Source organism: Styela clava, chromosome 3 (genome assembly GCF_964204865.1).
Source record: "Styela clava chromosome 3, kaStyClav1.hap1.2, whole genome shotgun sequence".
Classification (NCBI taxonomy): domain Eukaryota; kingdom Metazoa; phylum Chordata; class Ascidiacea; order Stolidobranchia; family Styelidae; genus Styela; species Styela clava.
This window is the reverse complement of record NC_135252.1, coordinates 11,809,169-11,836,212: the sequence shown is the minus strand read 5'-3', so window position 1 is coordinate 11,836,212 and position 27,044 is coordinate 11,809,169. Positions and strand designations below refer to the sequence as shown.

Sequence of the window (27,044 nt, the reverse complement as noted above, 5' to 3'; positions counted from 1 at the left end):
TTCCGAAACCCCTAAGAATGGAGATTTAGTATGACATGCACATTTGTGCAATTGTTTCGTCATAATGAATTATCATTGTTACCGCAGGACTATTGTGACGTCACAAAGGCAAAATAACCTCGACAAATTATGAACCATGGCTAATTATTGACTCTCAATGGCATAACAATATCATTAGGAAGTTTTTTTACGTTTTCCCCAAAACTGCTAAAAATGACTTACGCAATTCGGTTATTAGCGTGACGATATGGAAATGAGTTATTATTCATGGCGTAAAGCTTTCATAATATTAATAGCTAAATACAGAATTCGCAGCGAACATGCTAAAAACATAAATCCACAACCGTGCGCATACTCTGTAATCCATTAATCCTGACCTCGTTCCCGTGCCCTCACATCGCTCTAACAACAACTTTAGAAAGAGTCGGGTATTCAATTAATTGACAAATCCATGAGAACTGGAGATGATGGGCAAGGCAAAAAACGAACTAAGTTGTCTGGACAGCAACAAAAAAATTGAATTCAACTAAATTCTCTCACCAACAACGCTGCAGTGCCACGACCAACGTTTAATTTCCAAAAATAATGTTACATAGAACTATCTGCAGGCTATACATGCCGATTCACTGACTAGGCGAAGTACTATTCCCTAAAATTAAAAGTGAGACATGTGTTTACTGTACGGGCAAAGTTTCTCCGTAAATTAGATTTTGTTCGCATGTCTCTCCTCGCATCTGTCAACCCCATTAAAATTTTATACACGCATTGGTATAGAAGAATTCAAGTTAGTACACACAGCCGTCACGATACAGCCGTGAAGTTCTTAAATTCGATCGCCATCACTTAGATCAATCGGACTTATGCATGGCCATACATAATATCACACTGTTATTGTATTTATTGGGTATAGCGCAGTTCTGATATGTCATATTTTGAATTTGTTGTTCAATATGTGTCAAATAGAAAGTTCTACAATTTTGGCTTAAATCTGTTCTAGTATGGGAGACTAACATAATTCCTAATCTAAACCGGCGGTTGAAATTTGTATTGTATGAAAATATATACGCAAAAACACGCAATCGAACTGGGCTCGTATTATACGTAAATTGTCACGAAAAAATACATTTTATTTTAATGTTTCATGTGGTATTGCGCACACAAGCCATAATACCATCCACTGGAGGACAGAAAAAAGGAATTAATATAATGGGTAATTTCGATTTTCGAAGTAGGCTATTATTCTAATGACAGTGTTTGTCGATGTTGAGATGGGGTTGACTTTTATGATATAATTCGAATTGTAGATACATTCATTCGTATCGTTTCGTCTTCAAATACAAGGTTCAGTCACTACCAATTACCAAAGCTCGATTTCTCCAAGCAAACGTATCGACCTAAATATGTCTATTACGAAATATTTAACTTCAAATTTTTTTTAGAAAGTCTACTAAAAACGTCAAAGGAAGAAATATCTATTCTTATGAAAAATAGTCGGTGGATCCTTTACAAAAAAAAACATCCCCGCCAACGATAAAAATAAGGAATTTAGTAATTATCCAGGTAGGGTTAGAGTTAGGGGGTTAATGTGACGGGGGTGTTTTTATCAAATCTCACATTTTTGCATTAGTGGCGGATGTTTTGTACAAAAGACCGAAATAGGTTTAATACATCTTTGAACCAGATAATAGACGGAAATGACCAAAGGGGAAATAAATAATTAACACGCTCCCACGAACAAAATTGAATATAATTAATCATTTCAGAAACTGCTATTGGGGGCATGGAATTAATGAACAGAGGTCGCTGTTCGCAGTTTGATCCCGAATTTTTTCGACTACTCTGACGTGTGAAAAAGGAGATATCAATATATACAGCGCAAGTAAGAAAATAATGACGCAATTACCTATTAACACAAACATGTAGTGATGTTATTCGGTAAAATATGTTGTTCTGGTGCTGATTTGTTTTTAAATAAAATGAATTTGTTTCGCATGTCGTAATATAGGTCACCCAATGACGCAATATAATACGATGTCCAATGGTGAAAGTGCAACGTGCCATGAAAATTTCATTTCAATATACTACTATTTTTAGCGTCAAAATAGATGGTATACGTGCTAATGCAAATCAGACACTTTTCTTGAGTTCATTGCATGGCTATGTGATGTTGGCGGATTGAATTAGTTCCAAATTTGGGCAGGACAATATTGACCTGGAATTTTTCACGTCAAGTATGAGCCATATATTGCATGGACAACAGACTTCATTGTCACTGGTCCACAAAAAAAAAGAGTGAAATTTTGGAGTTTTTCCAAATGTTTTACATGACGTCATACTCGTAAAAGTTTTTAGGTTATCATAATATGCCTATTTCACCGCGTCAAACGTTTTCGCTGCGAAGTCTGTATACTGGAATATATGATCTCTCGTATCCAGACCAGAGCTCCAACGATATCCTGTTTCCTGTTTTTGTCCCGATTTCGAGGTAATATGGAAAGGCCTACAGTGCAAAATTGCATTCAAAAGTGTGCCCGTTTCTCCTTTTGCGTATAATGAGTGCTCCCCACTCCATTTTGTTAGTGTTTACGGACGATTTGCATTGTTTACATTCTATATATTTTGTCGACAGATGCGTCTTAATACAGTTGCCCTTATACAACTCCTTGGGCATTTCGAGAAAATATGTACATATCCGCCTGAACTTGCTCTGTGGGTAACTGGGAACATCGAAAACGAAAGCTCCGAATTTTGCATGGCACGCGAAAGTGCGATGGTAGTCTCATGCATTCTTGCAGTTTTCTGGGACACTTGTGAGTATTTATATGTCCGTGTTTCGTAAGTTGAATTATATGAAGGCTGCGAATTCCTTCTGGACTTTGAGATGAAATTGCATTTGCGCATAAGGGTAGTTGATAGCGATGCTCACGCAACAATATACCGATCTGACCAGCAGTTTATGTGACTAATTCGCGACTATTAAATATGATAATAGTAACATTAGCATAGTAGAGGTATCAGTTGGTGTTTGTACACTCATAAGATTATGTATTTTACAATATACCTCAATATTCGAAAATTATAATATATTTCTTTTAATGTATACTTGATACATTACTGTAAAAACGTCGTATGTAACTATTGGTGCACTGGAAGGTACGGAATATGGATTTATTATTGCCACGAAAACGTCTGATTACATTGACGCGCTTGGATTCCACTTGTAAAATCGCACCACTGTGTTTTCGTTCGAAACTTAATAGCAACATGCACCAATAAACAACTCAAACGACAAAGTTTTAATTGCAGTTACGTAAATGAACGTATCTAACCTTTCGATGATTCCGACGCATTTTAGTAGTTTACCGGTGCTGACTGTCATCGTACGTTGTTGATGTCTCATGACATGATTTTTATCGTGCTGTTTTATTACTATCAGGATTACTACTAATCTACGACTAATTTTAAGTGACCTGCTAACTAGACTATTGATTGTATATGCGGGCTAAGAACTTTATGTGGAGAAGGTACGGCAGTTTAAACCAAACAGAGAAATGAGCGTTATCGCAAAGGTAAGAAAATATATGAAAAGAATGTAAATGCACCAATAAAGTTTTCAATATATGGATATTGGGAATAATTTTTGAAGCCTAGCCTTTCTGCCATATTAACTTTTCTTCACTTTAATAAATACGGAATACAAAAATTTGGTGTAATTGCATCAAAATAGAGTAAAACAATATGCGTATAGCGGCTATAGAGGAACCACAACCCGAAAGCATTAGATCTGTTTAATAATCATTCTTACGGATGTAATAAATGCACAATTTTATAATTTAGGTTGGTATTATATTGGGCATCACTCTCTGTGTTGGGGGACAGGATTACGGGGATATTTATACCGAATCCGGCGACATTGATTATGAAGAGTATACAGGTACGATTCTGTTCAGACACCCTTCGGGGGCGACAATTTTATATATTTTCGCTCCCAACAAGGCCCAGGCTTAGCACTCCTACGTAACTAGCGATTTGCTAGTTTTTGCAATAAAATCGGGTATTTTTACTTTTAAAATCAACGCTACTGCATTGCAAAACAATGCGCCATTGATCTTCGAATAGCAGCCATGTGATAAATTACATTATTAAGTAAAAAACATATGCCCAAGAGGACACACTATTGGTATATATATATGAATATATCATGACCATCGGTGACCTTGAGTTTTGCATGTGTTGAATCGGAGTGTATGGAATGTACGCCAAGATATTCGTGATTATTTTATTGGTTATCGGTGACCGTTGATAGATTGTAAACCCGAAATAATGGCGAAAAATTATTCCTATAAAGCGTTTATCATATACCCAGTAGGCTGAATATCCAAATTAGTTACAAGGTGTGTATGATGAAGTATAATATCGCTATCGCCAAAATTGCTTTGGCCATTTCAAACTAACAGTCCAAGCCCGACACGAGCCAATTCTGAAAAAAAATCAAATGAAAAGCCAATCCTTTTCTTGTACCTCAGAATTTAGCTTTCAGCTTGTACTTTCATATCTTGCTTTCAAAGTAAGACCAATGGGAGGTAGTATTAACCCAATAGCTTCGTTTTTGAATGTGCAAAGCTTCACAACATTTTCAGGGAGAGAATTTATTTCGTGAAACCACTGAATTAGATATAACTATCTTTCTCGGATACTACTATAATTTGATACATTTTACAAATGTTATCGATCCAGACACGCCTGATCCTTTTGCTGATTTATCGAAGCATCGGGAGTTGGTCAACAAATGGTACGGCTCAGACAAGATAGCGAATGAATCTCTATGGACCAGATCATCTTTGAATTATAACGACACAACATGCTCTCTGGACATGGCGTGGGTCTTGAACGAGGCCAGAACTACTTTACTCACAAGAGGTTGGTACATGCCCGGTATATTTTTGGCAACATAAATTTCTTACATAAGTTTTGAAATGCCTAGTGTTATACATTCTATCGTCAATGCGTTGCGCACATATTAGCACAGTTTAGTAGGAATACCCATCAAAAAGTCTTGAGAATTCACAAATTACTTGCTATGAATTCTAATTAAATGGGAAATAAAAGGATTTTATATTTGATATCTGAACAACCTTCTTTCCTGGGTCCTTTGCTAACCGCCAAAAATACTTGTAAAGAAACCACGTTGACCACTGACGAGCAGAATCTTGTCATATCAACAATTGACGACTTAATCAAAGATGAAATCGACAAATCAATGGAAGACGATCACAAGAATAAAAAATTAGCACTGGGGAGTGAAGAATGTCTGACATTATTCGACGAATTGAAAGACTCCAGGTAAATCAAGCATTAAAAAGATTATTACATCTGTTTAATAATAAAGCAGGCTATGCTACAATATATCCACGCTTTACAGATCGCACCTGGATTGTGTTTTGAGTCCTCAAGTGGTTTCGAGTTATTTTACAAATATGTTTCCGCCGACTCGATGTTGGGAATTCACAGAAGGACTATGGGAAGACATTATTGCCGCTGGAAATTTCGACGATAGATGTTCCAGTATCGGTGCATACACTGATCTAGTTCGTGTTGCGCAGGTAAACTTGGGTAGATGTTAAAGGAAATATAAGAAAGACTGAAATACAAATCCAAACATTGGTAAATGTGCGTGTTGAACTCCGTAAAATAATATATACGATAATGGAAGGGCCTAATCTGTTGCAGGATATTCGGTATCTTATCATCTAATTATATATAGCATATTATGTCACGGATGCAACAATTAACAAATTTTCAAAATTGGGTATGGTTACAGTTTCCACGCATTTTGCCATTAATCTGTTGAAGAGTTTATGTGGGTATATGCATACTAGTTCTATAGTTCTTGTATTGAATTGAATTAATGTCTCATGTTTGTTCTTTGTGTCGATGTCGATTGTCAATACGGACAATAGCAAAAAATCACATACATTTTTGTCATTTTTTCCATTATCCATGACCGTTAAAAGTAGTCTATATTAAGACGATCGCAGTCGCACCGTTACGATAAAATATAAGTTTCATATTTCATTATTTAGCGTTTTCATTAACCGTCATATCTATCGTTATTTGTACAACGTAGATTGCCAAAGCACGATACAGAAGCAAAAATTGGGATACAGGAGATTCATTATTACACTTAACGTTGATGGCTAAACTATCGGAAACTATATCATCACCAAGTCATCTTCAATACCTAAACAAAATAGCTTGTCCTATTCATCCACCAAAGACTACATCTTGCCCAGAAGTTGTCAGCATCGTTCGTTCAACCGTCTGTGGCCCTCTTTCGTAAGCTTTCTTTTTTATGACTCTCTCGGAATAGTTGCTAAGGTGACCCAAAAATAGAACTTGGGTCATTTGTAACATATTCTGAACTGAGAGAACAGAACTTTTTTGCAACGGAAAACTTTGGGTCAATCATACACAAACAGAAGTTCATTTGTTAAATAAATTTTCTATATTTTATTGAAGTACTTAAAAAATTGATGGGTTATGCTTTTTGGGTCACCCTATACAAATTTGATCTTTATAATGTTAATGCAAAAATCTTCTACGGGGTTGAATGGCAACTGAAAGTGAACAGTTCTATTTTGCTTGAGCTATGGGTATTTAGAGTCGACTGTCAGATTATAATATTATTCCCATCTTTATGCGTAATAAAAAAAAGGTTTCCGAAAAATTTTGATCAATTTGATCAAAAGCCCTGTTGGCTATGTTAATATGTGCATAAAATAATTGTTTATTTCAACTTACTAAAGCAAGCCGCTTTTAAAATCGCAATATTCTTTAAGGTTATCTACAGTGAAACAAATCGAGGATATCGTAAAAGCAGCGCCGATGTCACACCCGTCTACAGCAATAGAGGATATGGCCATCATGATGGAATTATTAGGTGATTTGACGGAGGTTGTTGACACACTTTCGAAATCAAAAATTCAATCTAGGGATTCTATGGAATACGCCGTCAAATCTTTGAACACATATCTCGATATTGTGGACAACACGATTGGCGAACATTCCAAGGAAATATGGACAGAGGTAATCATTCATTCATTTAAGATTTCATTCCGAAATATGTAATCTATCGCTGGCAAAAAAGTCTATATGTGCCAGGCATTCATGATAGTAGAATTGTATTAAACTATTAAAAGGCTATTTTGTGGTGTAAGTACTTCATGTACATGGATGAAAAAGAGCGATGGCGTGACATATATTTTATTACGCTTATTATAAAGATGCCAACCGATAAAAGTCAAGAAAGGTTGCAGTTTGTCCTGGTTAACAACGAGCAATATGTGGGAGCTCTGACAGAAATCATGTGGAAAGGTTTGAGGGATGTCAATACTACAGGATTAGAAAAGAAATCTATGGCTCTTCAACTTCTAAAGATGCCAAGAGATAGCGCAACAAGTAAGATTAGAATAATGCTGTCTGTAGCCCTCACCACACCAGATTCGTGAAATCGCTAAAGCTAAATTTGAAAGTGAGTAAAATTTTTTAAAAATTTGAAATTTTTTTTACGAAACACAATCCTGTGACTCAAAGTAGCATAGTGGTCTGAGCGCGGGGAAAAATTTTTCATGTCATTTAGAATGACAATACCAACGCCTCAAAGCATCGGAAACTCGTAACATTGGGAATTCGGTTTATAAAGTTAAAAGAAAATGAGTGTAATTAGGTGCTATGTTTCATAACACTTCATTTCTCGGTTGAATATATCAAGCACTGTGAAAACATATTTTCGTAAATCATGAATCAGGAAATGACTTGCTGGTCAGTTGCTAACAGCTAGTAACTGCATGGAATATGGTAGAAATATTTCCCGTACGTATATTTCTATAGTCGCTCATAGCAAAATTCAAGCGACGCTGAAGAATTCCACGGGAAGTGGTTGTGACGTTATTCAAAATATATCTACATACAATACATACATTTTCTACTTTATTTCGAAGGGAGTTTCGTTTGACGACGTTCGTTCATTTTATCTATTGATAAAATATACTATAGGGCTAAAACATTTCACAACCTTCCTATATATATATGTGAGTCATCTATGACGTTACTATTCAAATATCTATATTATTTATTTCAAAAGAAAAAGTTGGATTCGAATTTGACGAAGTTAACATCGAGACTGATTTGGAAGGAAGCGCAAATCAAACTGGAGATGCGTACAAAGGTGTGTATACCCGTGGGCGTCAGTAACTGTTTCAAACTCATGGCCTTGTGTCCGAATGGATACTGCATGAACATGGCATACTGTTTAGTCAAAGTCAAATAAATCTACTGTGTTGACTATTTCATAGTGAATGCATTGTATTTTGCATTATTATGAAATATTGAATACGAAGTGAACCTATAGGTTGTTTTAAAATTATTGTGCAATAGTTGCTTTTTATCTTTGCAATTACTTTTATTTTTTCAAATTTTCCATGAGGCATGGGGGACCCGTTATTACGCCTTAAATTTGTGGGTTTCTGTAAAAGCATTTTTTAATATATATTCAAGTTTTTGGCACAAAATTACTCTTTTAATCTTCTCTTGCCCTAAAATCGATTCTATACCTGTATTCAACATTTTTAGCGTCTGTACATTTATGTTGAGGCTCTTTATGTCTTTCGATGCACCAGAACTTGGAAACATCATTGCTTGGTTTGTTGTTATAATCGCCCATGTTGTCTTTTATCAAGTATAAACAAAGTTCCATCTAAATTCCTTAATATAACAGTGTTTGCCATCCATTACAAGTCATGGTCTGAACTTATGGGAAAAACAGGATTGTACTTTGGTAATACTTCGCTCGCACAGAAGGACAAAACCTTCATAGGGAAAGGTGGAATCATCTCTCTGACTGCTCATATGGACGAAGAGAAGAAATCGGTCCCTGTTTCATATAAGTATGTATGAGTTTCAAGTATTCAAATTTGTAGAAGTTGTCATGAGACAGCTGATATATTGGCTCATAACAGTAAATAAAAAATAAACATTTTTCATGCAATAAATGTAAACGTTATTGAACTTAACGACATTAGTTTGAAGCGGAATTGTAATGTGTAACATATGAATCATGCAATTTAAAAATTAATTTATGCTGCACAAAATATCACTTTGTTGATAGCATACCTAGATTCATATTAAATATTCAGTAAAATGAATGTTCGTCTTTCAAACACAGTTCAAATTCCAATTTTTAATTAAGATGTTGTCCATCCGCATTTCGTTGTCCGCATTTCTAGTAATGTAATATTACAACTCACAATTTTTTTTCGAGAATTTCGATGACGAGAATTATCTATTATAGTTGACTGTAACGATTATTAGAGTAGTTCACGAAATATCAATAGGGGCTGATTCGTGACAAAAAGATAATTAGTGTGCTAATTTGGTAATAACTTTATAGAGTATGTATGAGAGTATGTTTTCACTGTGCTTGATATATTCAACCGAGAAATGAAGTGTTATGAAACATAGCACCAAATAACACTCATTTTCTTTTAACTTTATAAACCGAATTCCCAATGTTTCGAGTTTCCGAGGCTTTGAGGCGTTGGTAGTGTCATCCTAAATAACATGGAAAATTTTTTCCCGCGCTCAGACCACGCTGCTACTTTGAGCCACAGGATTGTGTATCGTAGTTTTATGCCTGTACCAAATCACCTATCTTGTAGCTGTTTCGACAACCATCATGCTCGGGCTAAGAATTCGCTAACCAAACTTCTTACAACTTTAATTCAAGTACTGCATTGTCTTTATATTTTACATTTAGAATGAAGTTTGGCGACAAAATTGAAATTTCTGATAATTCATCTTCTACAAGATCGAAGCATCGTTGTCTATCTTGTGAATATCTAAACACGACAACAGGGGAATGGCAAAATACTGGATGTTACGTCAAACACGCGGATGACCTGGGAGTGACTTGTCATTGTGATCACACAACTAACTTTGCTGCGTTTATGTCCCCTGTACAGATACAGATCAACATGACCGATGCTCAGTATCAGGTAAAAAAGTGTTGCGGTGTTTAGAAAAAAACATCTTACGTTTGATAGTTCGAAAGAGGCGATATAATTCTCTTTCGAAAATATGATCATTCCTGATGAAATCCCATTCGATGCCCAGATTTCAATGAGAATAAATTTTATCGATACAAAATTGGAAATTCGACTGGAAAATTCTCCCTGGGCTCATTTTCTATCTGACATCTTTCTGACGCTCATTCTATCATTGCATTTAAGACGCATTGTATGACGTACAATGAAGCGTTTGGATTTATACAATGAAACAAAAAATAGAAGACAATATACAATAGTTAAATATGAAACCGAAAGCTAGTTCAATCTCATGCAGTTCTTTGATATAATTTTCATAAACAAAAAGTATATACAACATTTCAAGCTAAAGGATTTTTTTATCACCAACAAGTTCACATTATGGCTGACCACGATTTTTTCTGATTTTCCAGCAGACTAGTAGGACTATGTTTACGATGAAGAGTATAATTGCCAATCCAGATCCACATGCTGCTAATATCACTATCGCACGAAGCTGTTTAAATTTGTCTTCGCTACCCGCAGCCTGAAAAGTAAAAGCATGTTGTCGCTGCATCTATTCTGGGTTTTCTTGATAAGTTCGAAACGCTAAACGTCTTTTTCATTTCTTTTTAATTTCAACGAAGTGACATGTAATCATCGTTTACCAAAACACACTCTATACATGCATCCGAGTTAAGTTTACATGCGCATAATGACCAAAAAAAGAACCCACAAATTTCTCAGTTACTTCTACAGCAATGGAAAAAATTTGAATTAATATTTAAACTTTGTTTGGGTATGATTCGACCCAAAAGTTTTAGTAATCTAGCACGCTTTGCACAAAAGTTGTTCTTTTAGAATGTGACCCGGTTTCTGTTTTTGGGGTCACCCTGTATTTTCACAACTTGAGAGAGACAAAGCCAGCCCTGCACGTCTAAATTGTAAATTTTGCAAAGATGGTATGTGCATTATAAACTTGGAATTTTTCCCATATCACAAAAATCAAGATACTTTACTCTAGTTCTAGCATATCTTTATTTATTCGGGACGGAAATATAACGAAATTATGATTTGCCAGGGAGCATTAATATGATTAAATATTCCTTAATATAATATTAATGTATAAATTATTCCTTGTGCGGTATCTGATAATAATATATAACTAAAGAGTAACAGCTTACTCTGTTGATTACTTGATCGACTTTTGCATTTAGGAGATCGATTTGATTTTTCAAATCTTTTTCCAAGTCTTCCAGAGCCGGGTTCAGAACATCTTCTACTGCCTCATCAGTCAGATTTCCTGCTGAAATTCCATGTCCAACCTTTGCGTGTATTTTTGCAACTCCGTCTTTCAGGTCCTTTAGTCCAATTTCAGTACGACCTAGACCGGCAATGATTTGGGAATCTCTAAATATTAGGGAATTGGTTATTGGATTAACCTTGCCGTTTAAAGCGATAGATTTGTTTTTGTGACGAGCCGTGTTTAAAATTATCCACATATATGACTGAGGTTTGGGACATCAATAAAAACACCACCCTTGCTCTTTTAGTTCGTTTATTAAATATTTCGAAACTATTTACGTATGAAGGACAAATTGTAATAACTTACCTATAAATTGCCACTCCGAGTACTAGTCCACCTACAATTAATGACAAAATAATCAACAAAACTATGGAAAGACAGTGCGGTCTTGGCTTGTTGTTTGAGTTCGCCATGATTTTTGTTCTCGTCGATTCCTCTCGTCAGTCGTTCCTGTTAATGAATACCAAATAATGATTTCGCTTTTAAAAGTCAAAACATGGTTGTAACACAATACCATCTAATTGTTCAATTTCATAATGAGAGCGCGCCTACGCGTTCCTATGATAAAGTGTACAACTTCTGCCCACTGGAATCCGAACATCGGTTTGATTACATGTACTAAGTTACATATATATTTCATTCCCTTTAGGTTTACCCAAATGAAATAAAATACGAACATAATATACAATGAATACTTGATCACATGATTTGAAATGATTCTCAAAATACACATTGAGGAAGGCTTTTCTATCTTATTTGTCCAAACATTTCCACTCGGGAACAACCCGTGTAATATGGCTTGGACGTTTGCGGTTCACATTCGCCCTAGTTTAAGGCCCCAAAATTGCTGTAATTATGACGACTTCATCAATTATTGCGCAAATGGGACTGTTCTGCGTTTCCGTTAGTACCGTGTTTCCCCGAAATTAAGACTAGATCTTATTTCAATTTTTTTTCCGAAAATATCACTGGGGCTTATTTTTGGGGGGTGTCTTTTATTTTTATTTATCAAAAACAAAATTGCTAAATGGAGAATTACGAGATTTTCGAATATACAAAATATGAAAACCGATATCCATTTACTTATAAATAACACGTTTTTATGTAATACAACTGCTAAACATAGGTTATTAATCATTTAAAATGTGCAGGAGAGATTTCTTTAGGGTAGGTTTTATTTGCAGACTCGGTCTTATTTTCGTGGAAACACAGTAGTGAAGACTGCGGTACGGGTAGTCAAAATCACTTTGCCGGTAGTCTAATGTGACAGATTGCATTCCCGTACTATTTCGTTTTGGCTTTCCTGTCAATATATTTGAGCATCGACCTGGCGTTTTATGCATTGCGTGTGGGTTCCACCATTCCGGTTTAGTACTCGAGACTGAATTTAAAAACTACCAAACTTTAATTTCAGGCTAAACAGATTGTGGGCTACGTCGGTTCTGGTGTCTCCGTGTTGGCGTTAGCTTTGTCTCTGATCATATTCAATGTTGTTCGACCAACTATTAGGAACGACAGATTGAAAGCTCACATGAATCTTGCTATTGCTTTGTTCTTTGTCCATGCGACACAGGTGAAGTAGTTGCTCATTTTATCATATATAATTTCATGTTACATACATATAGAATGTAATTTGTGGTGTGATATCTTTTGTCAATTCACTACAAGAGTTCACTACAAGCTGTTGCCTACAATCAATATAAGAACTAACGCTCTATTATTATTAGGAAGAAACGCCTGTATATTTAAGACAATTGATATATATATACAGATTTGCTTTAGACAAGCTTACTTCCCACCAAGTGGGAAAATTGCCCAGAGAAATGTAATCAATAAAAAGATAGAAGCTTCTTGATAGTTTAAAAAATTGTCGAGCTCTAAATCGACTGGATAGTTTCGCAAGAAACCAAGACCGTTTGATTCAATATTAGCATCAACCCTGTATATATTTTCTATTTTAGCTTACAGTAGATTTTGCTATCAACAATGATGTAGCATGTTTGTCGACGGCAATCATTACGCATTTCTTCTTACTCGCGTCATTTTTCTGGATGCTCATTGAGGGAATATTTTTGTACTTATATGTTGTACAAGTAAGTGTTTTATAGGTTTTGACAAGGCTTCCGTACCCCACATGTGTTCGTTTTGCATCCACATGTTTTGATGAATATACCTAATACTACAGCCGTATTTGTGTACTTGTGTATTTATCTATACTTATTTGAAAGAGGGGAAAATTTTTAGATTTAACCGTGGGATAAAATTTTGTTATACAAAAGGAATATTTATTTTTTAAATGTAGGTGTAATGCATGCTAGTTAATTGACACTGCTTATCCACGCGGAATGAAACTTATGGTTGATGTGTGTGTGATTGCCACATACTTGATGTTTTATTCTAATTTTATGATTTTTTTTTATATTTTAGGTCTTTGTACATTCAACTGTGGAATATCTCAAATGGGTTTTCTTACTTGGTTGGATAATTCCAGCCTTGGTCGTCGCTATTTCGGCAGGTGTTGGAATTCCAAACGATACATATTTGGATCTAAAACCTGATAACACTTATTGCAAAGAAACCGAAGTTCTCTATCCACCACTTCCTACACCCACCGGTATGTTGCCTAGTGTAAAATCGTTTTATGGTTATGGGTTGGGGACGAAAAATGCAGAAATTCTCTGGGTATTCTTGCAGATTAATTCAAATCGGTATTATTTAAAATTGCGATTTTTTGAGTTCTCAGCCAAGTTCCTTATTGATTTCTAAATTATAATGTGAATTTAATAACAATTAGTATTTTTTCGAAAATCAGGCATATGTTAATTCCTAGAGTAAATTTTCATTTCATCGAAACATTCCAGTAGCTGTTGCACTATTTTGATATAATTTTTTGGGAGGTTGTTCCGCCTTTGTTTGGATTATTTTGTGTGCTTGTATTGTAATTCTCACCCCTCTTTGTTTTTGTTTTTGCGACAAGGACAAGATCAATTGTAAATGCAACTATCACTGAGAATGTTTTGCTGTAGTGAATTGCCCAATTAATGGTTCAAATACTTGTTCTGGGGCCTAAAAGATTTTGATAAGTTTGTTATTAAGTTTGAGTATTTAAGTTTGAGTATTTTTGTAGTTATTAAGTTTGAGTATTTTTGAGTAATACTTTACACTGGAAACATAGGCATCATATGGACATATATAAATTATTCAAGATTAATCACATTTTTCAGGATCAAAATATGAACAATGTTGGTTGAGTGCGAAATCTGGAATGTCATGGTCATTTATTTTTCCAGCTTTAATTATTATTTTGATCAACTTCGTCATCTTGTGCAAAGTTGTTCAGGTATGGAGATGAAAATACATAAACACACCACAATTCACCATGATTCTGAATGCTGGATTGATAGCGTTCTGTGGCTCTACTCCCGTGTAGTGTTCATTTGAAAAGTAAAAATTGGGAAACAAATGTAGGTTGGAAGATGAAGTACTACAAACTATAATTATCTATTTATGTCGAGCGCTGGTAACAGGATAACAGTCCATGTTCCACTTTAACTAAACCGTCCTATTGATGTTTTTCCATATTGGCATAAGATATGAAAGTCTTGTTTAATTGCCCTCCAACTTTACTATCCAGAACTGATCATGGCTTTAGAAACGAATTCATTACTCTATTGATTGGTGGCTTAGAATTTTGAAAATGGAATTTTGAAATTTACAGGTACCACGGATCCTGATTGAAAGCAAATTAATTCGTGTACTTTCTCTCATAGGTTCTTGTTAAAGTTTCTGGAAGAAGCCAAACTATCCGCCCATTCAAACCGAGTACTTCCTCAAGTGGAAGAAAATATACTGGAAGAGACACAAGCAGTTCATACATTAACAAAACGTATGGACAAAAAGATATGGATTCACATGTGAGCCAGGGCTTGTTATTGGTTTTACAATTTTATAAACAGATGAGTTTCGTGTATGCGTCACAAAAGATTCGTTGCAAGGTCCGCATCGATATATTAAACCATGAGCCACATACAGGGGTCCGTGTCGTATAAAACCAGCGACGGGATTCAAAATTTCCTTTTGTATCGTGCTAACCACGGTTCCCTCATCTTAGAAAACCGTGCCGACGTTATAGCTCTAAAATCAAGTTCTCTGATTAGCACGGCATTCCAAGAACAATCAAGCAATCCCTGGATACAACCACTGTATAAAACTACCTAGTTGACTATCATTACGATGATTAAAAAAAAACACCTGAGTGGTCCACTCAGCAGGTAGAAACTTAAAACTATAACCTCTATTAATAGTCAAAATACAAGACGTCAGAAGCCAAGACTAATAAACCTAAAGAAGGGAAATCAGAACCCAATACTGATTATGGATCAACATCTAATGGTCATTCAGAAAAACCACCTACTACGAAAAATATGAACTCAAGTCCACGTCAATCTCCTAGCAGGTGAGAAGAACGTTCACATTTCCCCCTTCCCAAGGATTGCATTAACTTAACAACAGACACACGTGTTTCAAAGGGGAAACACTTTCCCGGCGATTAAGTAAAAGCATTTGGTAGAAAAATATTTTTCCAATTCTATAAAATGTTCAACCTTTGTTCTTAAACAGTGCTTCATTGATATGAACGAATGATAATAAAACTTTAATGAATTGTAACTATTCAGATTTGACGGTCGGATCCCATCTCAAGCATATATGTATAACCGAGCACAGGCTGTGAATCAATCACCAATGAAGGAAGAATCAACAGGGAAGCATTTCGTCAATGATGTGAAGGCAGCTGTAAAAGGTAAGCACTTTAAATATGTTTTTATCAACAGAATAATTTATTTCAACACAAATGTTTGCAATTGCAATGGGCTCAGTTGTTAACAACAGCTATATGCACAATCCTAATTTTTACTCAGCAAGTTGTTACGTGTTAGATATGTTTAACATTTCCTTCCATAAATTAGTTATATATTTTATTGCAGGCGCACTGGTTCTGTTGCCTATACTTGGTATACCCTGGATTTGCGGAATGTGGGTCTACAACAGCTATGAATTAATGATGTTTTTCCTGATCATAAATTCTACGCAAGGACTTGTGATTTTCATTGTATATTGTTTGATGAATGGAGAGGTATTTTATTTTTTGTTTTTTGGTTTCATGTGGTGTGCTCTTGCTTCTGGGTGTCTGACTTTGTATTTTGTTACAGATTTCTTACAGTTCTGATCGGTGACATGTAAAAATAAACATAATGAAATTTTCATTTATAATTTTCAAAGCAAGAGAACGACTGAAAATCATGAAACTGTCGATTATAATTGGCACACGCTGTCGCCAATTCATTGATAATTTTTCAAAATTGCTAGTTCGTGTATAAGTCAAAGAATTACTATTTATTCATTGTATCAACTATTTTGCTTGTTCCTAGGTTCGACGTGCAATGCAACGCCATATGCAGTTAGCAAAGATTCGTAGTCAAAATGGTCGTTCAAGAGCAAGTAGTACAAGTAGTCTTCGATCACTCAACAGTAAATTCACAAGAAGTTGGAGACGAAAAGTGTCAACAGAATCTCATCCAGTTCACAAATAAATAGGGAATTTGCTGTCGATGTGTTTTATTTTAGTATCATCATCATTGCGACTCAATGCACAGATTTACATCAGAAACAAATTAGTTGCGGTTTAACAGCAGTGACAGCTAAATTAAGAATTATTGATGGCTGATAATAAACGGCTGAAATGGCTGATTGAATTCTACCAAAAATCTTTGTGGCAAGGATTAAACCTAATTATTTTTCAGACGCCTTGAATCTGAAGATATTGTCCGACACGGGAACAGTTATTGTAGTGTACCTTCTATACTTTACATTGCTATATGTATTAGCTATTACTCAACGCCAAAGTTATCATTTTTCAAATTAAGGAAATTTCGAAGATTGCTTGCAGATTTCTGTATTGATTTTATGTATAGTTATCAACTTCAGGTTACTGGTATCGTGATTTCCACAGTTCTCAGGAAAAAAATGTAAATCTGATTAATGCCTTGATTTACTAATTCATCCAATTTGCGTGACTTTGTCCACTGTCAACATATGGTGTCGGATATGACATCTTTTACTTCAATCTGAACTTTTTTTAGCCTAATTTTTTTGTTCGATTTCATGATATTTTATATAATAATTGCAGTGATAGTTAAGATTATGATATTTTGTATTAGCTAAAACTCCGCTCACAATTCTTCAAAACGATAAGAAATATTTTCACAAATATAGGAGACCTAATGGTCATTATTGTTGTGGACGCAAAAATAGGCGAGATCGATTGATTGCAAGCAAAGTTATATTATGCCTTGATATCACACGATTGCAGGATTTTCCCAGGGGCTATATCGTCACAATATTTTTTTCTGGCTTTGCTTTGTATATTCTGGTTTACAATGTTTTGTGCGAAATCCAGGATAAATTCAGAAATTCTTGTTTAATAGCATATATTGAAGGGGAGTATACAATGCTTCCCTTTGCTACATTCTTACCGCATTTTTGTGCATCATCGCTTGCTATCTTGTTTTGTTATTTTTTTTAACGTTTGACACATTAGAATAAAAATTGATACTCCTTGCTGTCTAAACTTTAGAAGTATTCATCGTTCGTTTCATTTGCATACTAGGAAAATGTTTGAGATGCATACTCGAAGCATAGCGTTTTACCAAATCATTTTCTCGGGCCCCATTGAAGATAAATTTGACAGTGTTCATGTTTTTCGCTTTTCTCTATAATTACCTGATCTACAGTCTTGAAATTTTTGTAGTAAATTTACTAGGGTCTTCTAGAATCCAACGCAGTAACTCTTAAAATTTTCTGGTTCCTTGTGCCCACAGTTGTCTCGCTGGCATCGAAATCAATTGCGCCATCGCGCGGATTTTCGACTTCGGCGTGGTCTAGGCGGGCGATGACTGATGCCAGTCGCTTTGTACATAAAAATCACCGCCCTTGTATATAACAAACACACAATGCTTTTAAGAGTGACTTTGTGTATTAAAATCATCTTGACACGCGATTTATTGTATTTCCGCGGCGGGTTATTGCAAATACGAAAGTTAAATTGAATTGAAAGGCAATGGCTCAACGCTCAAGGCATTTCATGAACCTGTGTTGCGCGTTTGTGTCGGCTGCCGATTCGCGATGAGAAATTTTGTACGGAAGCAGTTTGTAATCGTATTTTGCTAATGTTAATTGCTCGTAATTTTCACACTCAATTCAGTCATAAATAAGTTTGACATAACATGACCCTGTTTGGTAAAACAATTCTAATTGGTTAATTATTGACAAAGTTCCTCAGACGCAACTACGCAACCATAGTTACTGACGCTTTCTATCAAATTACCTATATTTAGTGATATATATTGACAAGCAGTACTCAATATCCAAATACTCAAAGCAACGCACGATATTTCATTCCATCGAACTTACAAATCTATTCGAGTGAATCTGTTCGTATCCCGAGCAAAAGTTGAATGCCACTAATGTACTGTCGTGTTCGAATTATCTGTGACTGAATTTATTAAGTTAAAATTATGGTGCTAAACCCGAAGGAAAAGTTGGCACAAGGAATATGTAATTGAACCAATGTAATATAAAAGTACTTTCCGCCATTAGCAGTGAAAAATATAGTTTCGTACGAAGCGCCATTTCCGTGTCGTCTCAAGCAATCATGAATACAAAAAATAAAAACAATGATTTTTCGTGCTTATGAATAAAAAAGTGTTCATAAATATTGAGAACTAAATAAAATTAGACTAGTTTGATGGAAATTGGATGTTATATAATATTATATACATTCTTTTCTTGTGCAAATATCCGAAAAACCACAGGTCGGGCATCACAGACTGTAGTTACGCAACGTTACACAATGCTAGTTACGTAACAAATATTTGTTACATATGAATTAATACAAGAGTCCGGGCGAAGCCTCCGAACACACAGTATTAAATGAGGTTATTTGCTTTCTCAGTGGGGTAGGTCTGCCTCGTATGAAACTAGTAAGCGAATGCTGACGTTGGTATTCTTGTCAAGACTCTTCAAGTTTATGTTGCTCATATCTCTGGATCTCACGAAATTATTTGTTTTTGAAGTTATGTAAAGTCGATATTTGGATTAATGTTTAATCGTGTCTTTTTATCATATTCACTGTGGTCACAAAAAGTTGAAGGATAAAGTTGAGTGCGAACAGTGGCGAGGCAATACAAACAAATGACAAGATAATATTAAATTCCGCTAATAACGTTATTTTTTCGGAAAATTCAAAACACCAGAGACTAGACGGTTGATACAATATTATTAGACAGGATTAGTATATTAAATTGAAAAGTAGGCAGATGATACTCCAATTAATTTTTTTTCTGCAAGAGGAGGAACTTCATTCGCCCTTTCTAAAAAAACGTGCTCTGCTATCATTAGTCGATTTGCTAAATGATTGGTAGCGGAGCTAAAAAAGATGCGAACATATCGCTGCAGTAGAACAAGAGTGACTTATGTCCCATTTTGACATTCTGAGAAACGAAAATTCAATAAAATAATCAATTGAGGATTACAGGCATAGCATGTTCTAAAGAAGTGTTGCAGTTTCAAGTCCTACGTAAATGAAAATTCCTTTAAGTCTTATCAAGTGTTGTGATAAAATGTCATGCAAAACATAATGTAAACGCTTCAGGGTGATGACCTGAGTAAACTACTGAGAGAGTGACCACTTATATCCATCAGAATAATGTCTAAAAATTGAGTTCCATACAGTTGTTTCAAAATTTGTGAAACATAAGCTTTTTTTAAATTACATGATTCTAAATCACAATCGCAAAGCATACCGACAAACAGCGCAGACAACGGAATCCATTAGTAACATTCTGTCAAATTGCTGACCATGAATAATAAATGTAAGAGTGTTTAAAAAATTGTAATTGGCAGGTACTAAACATCTGGGTGCATATTAGTAATGATTGATCAAACTTTAAAGGCAGCGCACGGGAAGAGCATAGAAGTTTAGTATATATTGATTTACCGGATAATTATACAACAAATTCGGGCAAAAATCATACTGGTCAACAAAAGTGACTTGACACTTGAACGGTGATGTGGATAAATTAATACCTTCAAATTTCTATTAAATTTTGAGAGGCGACGAGGTACAAGAACAACGATATAATGACAATTATTGCTGACAAGTAGCACTTCAGAAGATGCTAAGTGATTAGATCAAACGTAGTCTCCTTCGACCAATGCGTTCATTCGTTCATAGTGTTTCACGTGGTGGAGAATTCTTAGAATAAATATAGTGCTCTTTCGTTTTTTAGATAGCTTCAGCACGTGAGTTCAACTTTACACAGCGATATTGACTAAAACCTTGCTGAGTTATAAGGGTGACTAAGAGTCATGACACATTCTTTAGTAATTGTTTGGTAAACCGCTATAGGTAACATACATCATTCTTTATGAACTGAACTTGAGTTGAACAAAGCTGCAATTCCTGGTTACAGTGGGCTGAATAGCCTTTTTACCTTTTTTTCTTTCGCTGAAAGTTTTTTGTCTAGTTGCTGTAATGTGTGTTGGCTGTCCATATCACGGCCCAATAGCCTTTTTCAGAGAAACATATTATAGAAATATACAAAAATTATGATGCTAATATGTTTCAGACTGCTACCCGTAAGTTGGATGATATGAAGTTGGCGAGCCAACTTGTTGTGTCGCACTAATCATTCCTTGCAAAAATAATGAGGTAATAATAAATTTTTTTATCTGACATAATTAATAATTGTTCATCAGTGAAAGTTCAGTAAATAAGATAACTTACTGCGTGATTTTAACAACATGAGGTGCGAGTCTGAAGTTTGTTCCAATAACTGCTGAGTCATAACTGAGTCGTACCTTTAAAACCTATGAAAATTGACGTCAAACCATAGTCAGCCTGAAGGTTATGTACGTGGTTGTGCTTAGAAAATATATTAAGTATAGTAGAAAAGAATATACGACGAGTGCCTGGTTTGCTGGGGGAAGGAGGAATGCTCATTTAATTGGCAGTAAAAAACGATTCGTAAAGTCGCGCCATAACCTGACAGTTATTGTGTGTATTTAAGCTACCTATCAGAAACCAGTTCATATTTCTGTAAAAGGGATCGATTTTGCATCTCAAATTGAAGGCTTTGCTTGCCGAATACCGTTATTTGCTGATCTTTACAAAGTCGATACGTTTTAGTAAAGTACCTATTTATTGTAAATTGTAGATGTCGACTAAAGGTTGTACATTTACAACTCAACGTAATTCGAATTGAGTAAACTTTCGCGAATAAGTTCGTGCGATATGTTTCCATTGTGATGTAATACTGCTGATATATATACTCGTAAAAGTAACTTTCCTTCTAGCTTCGTGTTTTTATGGTAACAATTTTTTGACAATTGGCAAGTTTTTCTGCACACGACTCGGAAATTGGGATGGTTCGTATTGCTCAAATCATCCCATGGAACAGTTAAACGATTTAGTTGTTGTTGTTTTTTTTGCTTAACATAACGGTTCTGGAAGAGGATTTTTCATTTCATTAGAATATATTTTTACAGTTGATAAATTAAGTATATAGAATAGATCATTAACAACAGCCAACAATCATGCGACAAGATATAATTGCACTTGGTGGTGGACTTCTATTCATTGTATTCATCCTTGGAATGATGTGGCTGTGGGGTACGTACATTCAATATAACAGTTCATTAAAGTGATTTATCTGGGTAGTTGGCAATTTTGATTTTGTAAATCTTATTGCAGGCCGATTTCGGAAGGAACAATGCGAGTGTAATCTCCATATTCGATCTTAACTGACCTTGTAGTTTAAATTGGCTACTCTTAAGAATTTTATCTGTCGAAGATAATTTATTTGACGTTAATTGTAAATACATAACAAATTAGTTCTTAGAGTTCACTCGAGATTGATTCAGGCAAACTGCACAAGCTTACAGAATTTCCATACTACACAAAATGCTAATGAACGAATCAATACTTTCCTAGGTGAACTCGTGGATTGGGATGCCAAATCAGGATACACGCATTATGAAGTTAATTCATCACAAGATCGACTCATGTCAGAACCAGATGGATGTAATGATACCAGTATACCTGGTACGAATATTTTTAGAAACATTCTCGTTGAATATATGCTTTCCATTTACATTTATGGTCAAGAAACTTTATCAATATTTTAAATACTTTTCTGCAATTTTGGATATTTTTTTCCAATGCAGCAGCAGCATTCATTTGTTCCAATGTCGTTGGAATATATATAAAGTTTGATTTTCGGTTAATTGAATTTTAGGACGAAGTGGAAACCATTGCACAAGCACGTGGTATTACTGGAAGTTACCACCTGATGAAACTTCAGCATTAACTAGAGCGTTCGTGTGGACTCTCTATGCTCTGCATCAAATATTCATTTGGGGATTGATATACAGAGCGCAGCTAACTGTAACAAAGAAAAAGTACGAAGAAAAACGAGGGAAAACATACAGGTATATCAAAAAAAAATGCAGAGAAGGTCAAAATATTTTCACAACAATATTTTACATGCCATTAAATAGGAGTTCAGTAGGATGATTGCGCTCAATCTATTGGTTGAACCCTACTCAGAAATACGAGACAGGATTTATAGACAATGTAGAATCCCGCAAGCGGGCCTCGAAGTTACATAAATGAAAAATTAAGATTGTCGCTGTGAAAAAAATATAATTAAACTATTGCCGTTAGAGTTAAAGACGCAATTTAGGTAGATTTCAAATTTACGCCATAATTACCGCGCTGCTATAATTTTTGGTTTTTGAAGACAGCGCGTGCTTGCGTCGTTCATATCAAGTTTTTGCACCATGCGCTCCCACGATAATTTGATTTTATTATTTCCTAATTTTTAATTGACTCTCATTCTAGATCTAAAGTGAATTAGTTTCAATGATTAATACTCGCTCTGCTATTTTTGGAAGTGATTTCGACCAACGAGTGTTGCTGACCACGCTTGCTTTATTCGACTTTTTAGGTTTACCTAAATACTCCCAATGCAAATAACAAGACAAAAGCTAAGCGTTAATAAGATTGCTTGTTTATGGCTATTGTCTATTTGAGTTGATTCAGATTGACGAAAAGCGACGACAAAAGGTCATTTCATATTAGACTCGCAATTTAATTTCGAATGATATAACCTGAGTCAACCAAGGCAGTTGCTTACGTGAGCAAATATTTGCTGAAGCGGTGTTGACACTGCGACTTGTTATGTAAAATTACTTATTGCTATGCTTGCAGATGCATGAGTTTTTTTATTCGAAAAGAAAACAAGCAATAGCCACAAATAAAATTAAGAAGTTTTTTTTTTTCTGATCACGCCTATTACAGTAGGAAAATGTTTGACGTTGATTGGCCATATTAACTCGGTAGTCGGTACATTGAATTTTTTATATACACTTCAATGGAAGTCAGTAAAATCCAATCTACACGCCGCGATTTAATTTTGTCGAGCCTCCACAGTTTGTCCAGAATTTGTTATATACATATATATATATAGTCAAACTTTATATCAACTAACAAACTTAACTTAACTTTTATACTTTATAATTTGACATAATTTAATTATTGAATCTTTTTTTCCAGTACGGATCTACGATGGTTCAACTGGTCAATGTTGTTTGTAAATGCTTTGTTTCATGTGCTTCACCTTGTCCAAACCCACACAACGTATGATGCAACAGCCCAGGACGTATCTATATCCACGTCTCAGGTAAATTCACAAAAATAGACGAGGTTCACACAAGCTGGAATAAATTGCGAGTTAACTTAAAATATTAGGACTTTACAATGGCATTTCTATAGCACAGATTGCACGGCAAAAATTTCCAATTTGGCACAAATCGCATAAAAAATGCTTAAATTTATAAACCAATCATCCTGCAAATAACACATAATTCATGTGGTATTAATTGAATGGAGCAATGCCTGAGGTACTCACTAACATGGACGCAAATATGTCATTTATTGACGATCAATAGAGCAATAAGAAATTGAATATAGGTGATGTCAAACCTGGTTAGATTCCCTTGATGCAAATAAGTAGCTTTTCATACATTAGTGATTACCTCCATCTTGAGATGAAAAATGATTATCTGTCTTTGTGGACATTCGCGCAAGTTATCCCATTTGAACTAGTCTAATCATTCATGTTTAGAGTACCAGTGTTCATCATATAAATGTTAGGAACTGAAATATAACGAAATGCTGAAAAAATATCCAATCGAAAATTGATGCTAATTCATTTGCACATCAAGTTTTTAGAATAAAGGTGAAATCTTCAAAACTCATCTTCGATTTGACTTGCTCCAAGTCAATATGTCATCTCAGTATATCTCTGTTTCAGGCTTCGGTTATTATGATGCTTGTGTTTATTCTCTTGATGGAATATAAAGACAGGGGATTCATGTTCATGTGGCCGAATTCTCAATCAGACGATTGCATATCCAAAAAACTCAGATTTCACTTAGGACCGATAAAATTGATTCGGAAGTGAGTTTTTAATGATACAAATTCAACTACAATTTCCAAATTTTTGTTTGCAATTTTAGTTCTAATTTGACTATTCATTTCAGATATTATTTAATGGTTCATTTCATGATAAATCGCAAAGTGAACAATTCTTTCGTGTATTGTGAATACTCATATGCATAGTTTTCATTTCTCCGTTAACTCTTATCATGGCACTATTTTGTGTAACCAATTTGATACCAACTGACAGCTTGATTGTTTTTAGATACCACGGCTTTGCATTTGCTTGGGCTTCAATTTATACATTTTGGTATCACCCGATGGAAAATACATGGGGTCATACGTTGGGATTCTTTCACACCGCTATCGTTCTTTTACAAGGAAGTTTGGTTTACACAGAAATACATCTCAATAGGTAAAAGATAAATTCTGTTTATTTCAATGTTTTATTAACTATCATACTCAATTTTACTTGCTAAACTAAAAGCGGTTCGGATCGTCGTATATTGTTTCCATTGTGTGATACATGATAGGTCTATTTCATTAAGACGTTTTGAAGTAGTATTTGTTGTTACACTAATGCCAAATATTTTAGGTATTGGCGGCTTCTCAATGAATGTTGGGTATTTATCCATGCTACGATCGTTGCTGTTCAGACCGGTAACCCTGCGAAGGGTAATGGAGACATATGGCCAATTTTTACATTTGGATTTGGATTCATTTTTGCATTCACTCAGGTTTGTTTGATTCCGCAATTAGCATAATACTAGTAAATTGTACCATGTAAGTATATACTCCAGTTTATTGTTTCGTGAAAATAAAAATCTTGCGTAAATAAAAGAATAAAGCGAATGAATCAAATGATATGTATGTATATATATATATATATCAAAACAAATACAGCAGGATCAGGCTAAAATGATAAATGGATAACGTTGCTTATTGGTCGGCAAATAACAATTATTGTTTACAGGTGTTCAGCTTCCCTTTTTGGAAAAAGATATCAGCCTGGGTCCGCATTGTTCCTGTAATCATTTATTTCGGAGTTGTATGCGTTTTGTGTGGCACAGTAGTCGTTCCAAAAGAACCCGACCAAAGTGGATTCAGTCGTATGTACGAAATGGTATTTATTCCAGCTGAAGAATACATGCAGTTACTACTGTCGTGGCTTTTCCTTTTCTTGTTCATATTGATAGAGTCAAAATTCTCTTCAAAACCTACTGCTTCCGATAATACTACAGAAGATATGAAAGTTGAACAAATAGTCCCAGAGAAAGGATTTGTATATCCATCACCCACCAAGCAAGCACTCTATCTATCCGGAATTATATTGATATATGCATCTTTCATACTTGGGTCTCATTTTTACGAAGCTGCGCATTATGGCATTATTTTGACCACCTCTATGATATTTTGGGTGATTGTGTTTTCTCTGGGAGTGGCCATCACAATAATGTTTTTCAAAAAGTTAATGGGACCGATGGAACCACTTTACGTCTCAATAGATAATAAAATTTCAAGTAGAGAAGGAAGCATATCAGAACAATCGGCGGCAGAAAATCAGGCATATGTAGGACAAGAACTCTAAGTGTAATATTTTTTGAAAATATTGTAATATTTGTGTTTATATCTTGGTGTTGTCTTTTTATTACATATAATTTAATGTAATTTTTTATTGCGATTTTTTAATCATTTTATGCAATTTGTGTAACACACCGATTGTTCGTTATAAGTTTCTGATATAATACAATACAAAGTTACTCAATGAATACTAGAAGTTTCCTTATTGTGGATATAGTCTACTACTAACTACAGGGTTTGGCTGATTCATAGAGATCCAGGGGTTTTCAGTCCGGATTGAACGAGGGACACGTACTCTACGATATTATTTTTTTCTTACGTTGATCGCAGTATATCAATCTGTTGTCCGTATACGAACTAATGATTGGTGACTACTTTTATGAGCATGCTAAGAGATTCATTTGGTGAAACAATTTGTATGGTTATTCGAAGTTCGCCACAAATAGGTTGCCTCATATGTAATATTGATTTTACGGTGAGTAGAATCAATCGCCTGACACAATGTAAGCCAAGGAAACTG

General features: G+C 35.0%; 3 protein-coding genes across 4 annotated transcripts; 2 read left to right on the top strand and 1 right to left on the bottom strand.

Annotated features, from left to right (window-relative positions):
* Nucleotides 1–3,394: 3,394 nt before the first annotated feature.
* On the top strand, nt 3,395–18,013 carry LOC120341773 (uncharacterized). The gene is made up of 20 exons (XM_078110697.1): nt 3,395–3,569; nt 3,838–3,934; nt 4,738–4,920; nt 5,181–5,343; nt 5,423–5,603; nt 6,128–6,336; nt 6,840–7,086; nt 7,284–7,458; nt 8,144–8,227; nt 8,777–8,945; nt 9,815–10,052; nt 12,800–12,958; nt 13,347–13,478; nt 13,813–13,999; nt 14,610–14,725; nt 15,156–15,299; nt 15,690–15,841; nt 16,062–16,186; nt 16,371–16,519; nt 16,815–18,013. The coding sequence occupies exons 1-20, from the start codon at nt 3,552–3,554 to the stop codon at nt 16,974–16,976; spliced, it is 3,090 nt and encodes a 1,029-aa protein (XP_077966823.1). The 5' UTR covers nt 3,395–3,551; the 3' UTR covers nt 16,977–18,013.
* LOC120342396 (uncharacterized) lies at nt 10,126–11,835 on the bottom strand. Its single transcript, XM_039411207.2, has 3 exons — nt 11,692–11,835; nt 11,264–11,489; nt 10,126–10,626 (listed from the first exon to the last, which is right to left on the bottom strand). The coding sequence occupies exons 1-3, from the start codon at nt 11,796–11,798 to the stop codon at nt 10,480–10,482; spliced, it is 480 nt and encodes a 159-aa protein (XP_039267141.2). The 5' UTR covers nt 11,799–11,835; the 3' UTR covers nt 10,126–10,479.
* A 3,810-nt stretch (nt 18,014–21,823) lies between the features above and the next one.
* Nucleotides 21,824–26,734, top strand: LOC120341774 (uncharacterized). Of its 2 annotated transcripts, XM_078110990.1 has the most exons (9): nt 21,824–22,114; nt 22,436–22,546; nt 22,740–22,932; nt 24,059–24,185; nt 24,819–24,964; nt 25,209–25,358; nt 25,539–25,680; nt 25,917–26,052; nt 26,140–26,734. In XM_078110990.1, the coding sequence occupies exons 1-9, from the start codon at nt 22,039–22,041 to the stop codon at nt 26,529–26,531; spliced, it is 1,473 nt and encodes a 490-aa protein (XP_077967116.1). In that variant the 5' UTR covers nt 21,824–22,038; the 3' UTR covers nt 26,532–26,734. The 2 variants fall into 2 exon arrangements, with proteins under 2 accessions (XP_077967116.1, XP_039266269.2); XM_039410335.2 differs by having other exon boundaries at nt 25,917–26,734.
* Nucleotides 26,735–27,044: the final 310 nt, after the last annotated feature.

Coding starts and splice junctions, on each gene's coding strand:
- LOC120341773 (XM_078110697.1), top strand. Junction 14,000..14,609: donor ACCACTTCCTACACCCACCG/GTATGTTGCCTA, acceptor CACATTTTTCAG/GATCAAAATATGAACAATGT. Junction 15,300..15,689: donor AAAAAGATATGGATTCACAT/GTGAGCCAGGGC, acceptor CTCTATTAATAG/TCAAAATACAAGACGTCAGA.
- LOC120342396 (XM_039411207.2), bottom strand. CDS start 11,798: ATGGCGAACTCAAACAACAAGCCAAGACCGCACTGTCTTTCCATAGTT. Junction 11,490..11,691: donor CTCGGAGTGGCAATTTATAG/GTAAGTTATTAC, acceptor CCTAATATTTAG/AGATTCCCAAATCATTGCCG. Junction 10,627..11,263: donor TCGATCAAGTAATCAACAGA/GTAAGCTGTTAC, acceptor TTTACTTTTCAG/GCTGCGGGTAGCGAAGACAA.
- LOC120341774 (XM_039410335.2), top strand. CDS start 22,039: ATGCGACAAGATATAATTGCACTTGGTGGTGGACTTCTATTCATTGTA. Junction 22,547..22,739: donor TAATGATACCAGTATACCTG/GTACGAATATTT, acceptor ATTGAATTTTAG/GACGAAGTGGAAACCATTGC. Junction 24,965..25,208: donor CCGATAAAATTGATTCGGAA/GTGAGTTTTTAA, acceptor GATTGTTTTTAG/ATACCACGGCTTTGCATTTG.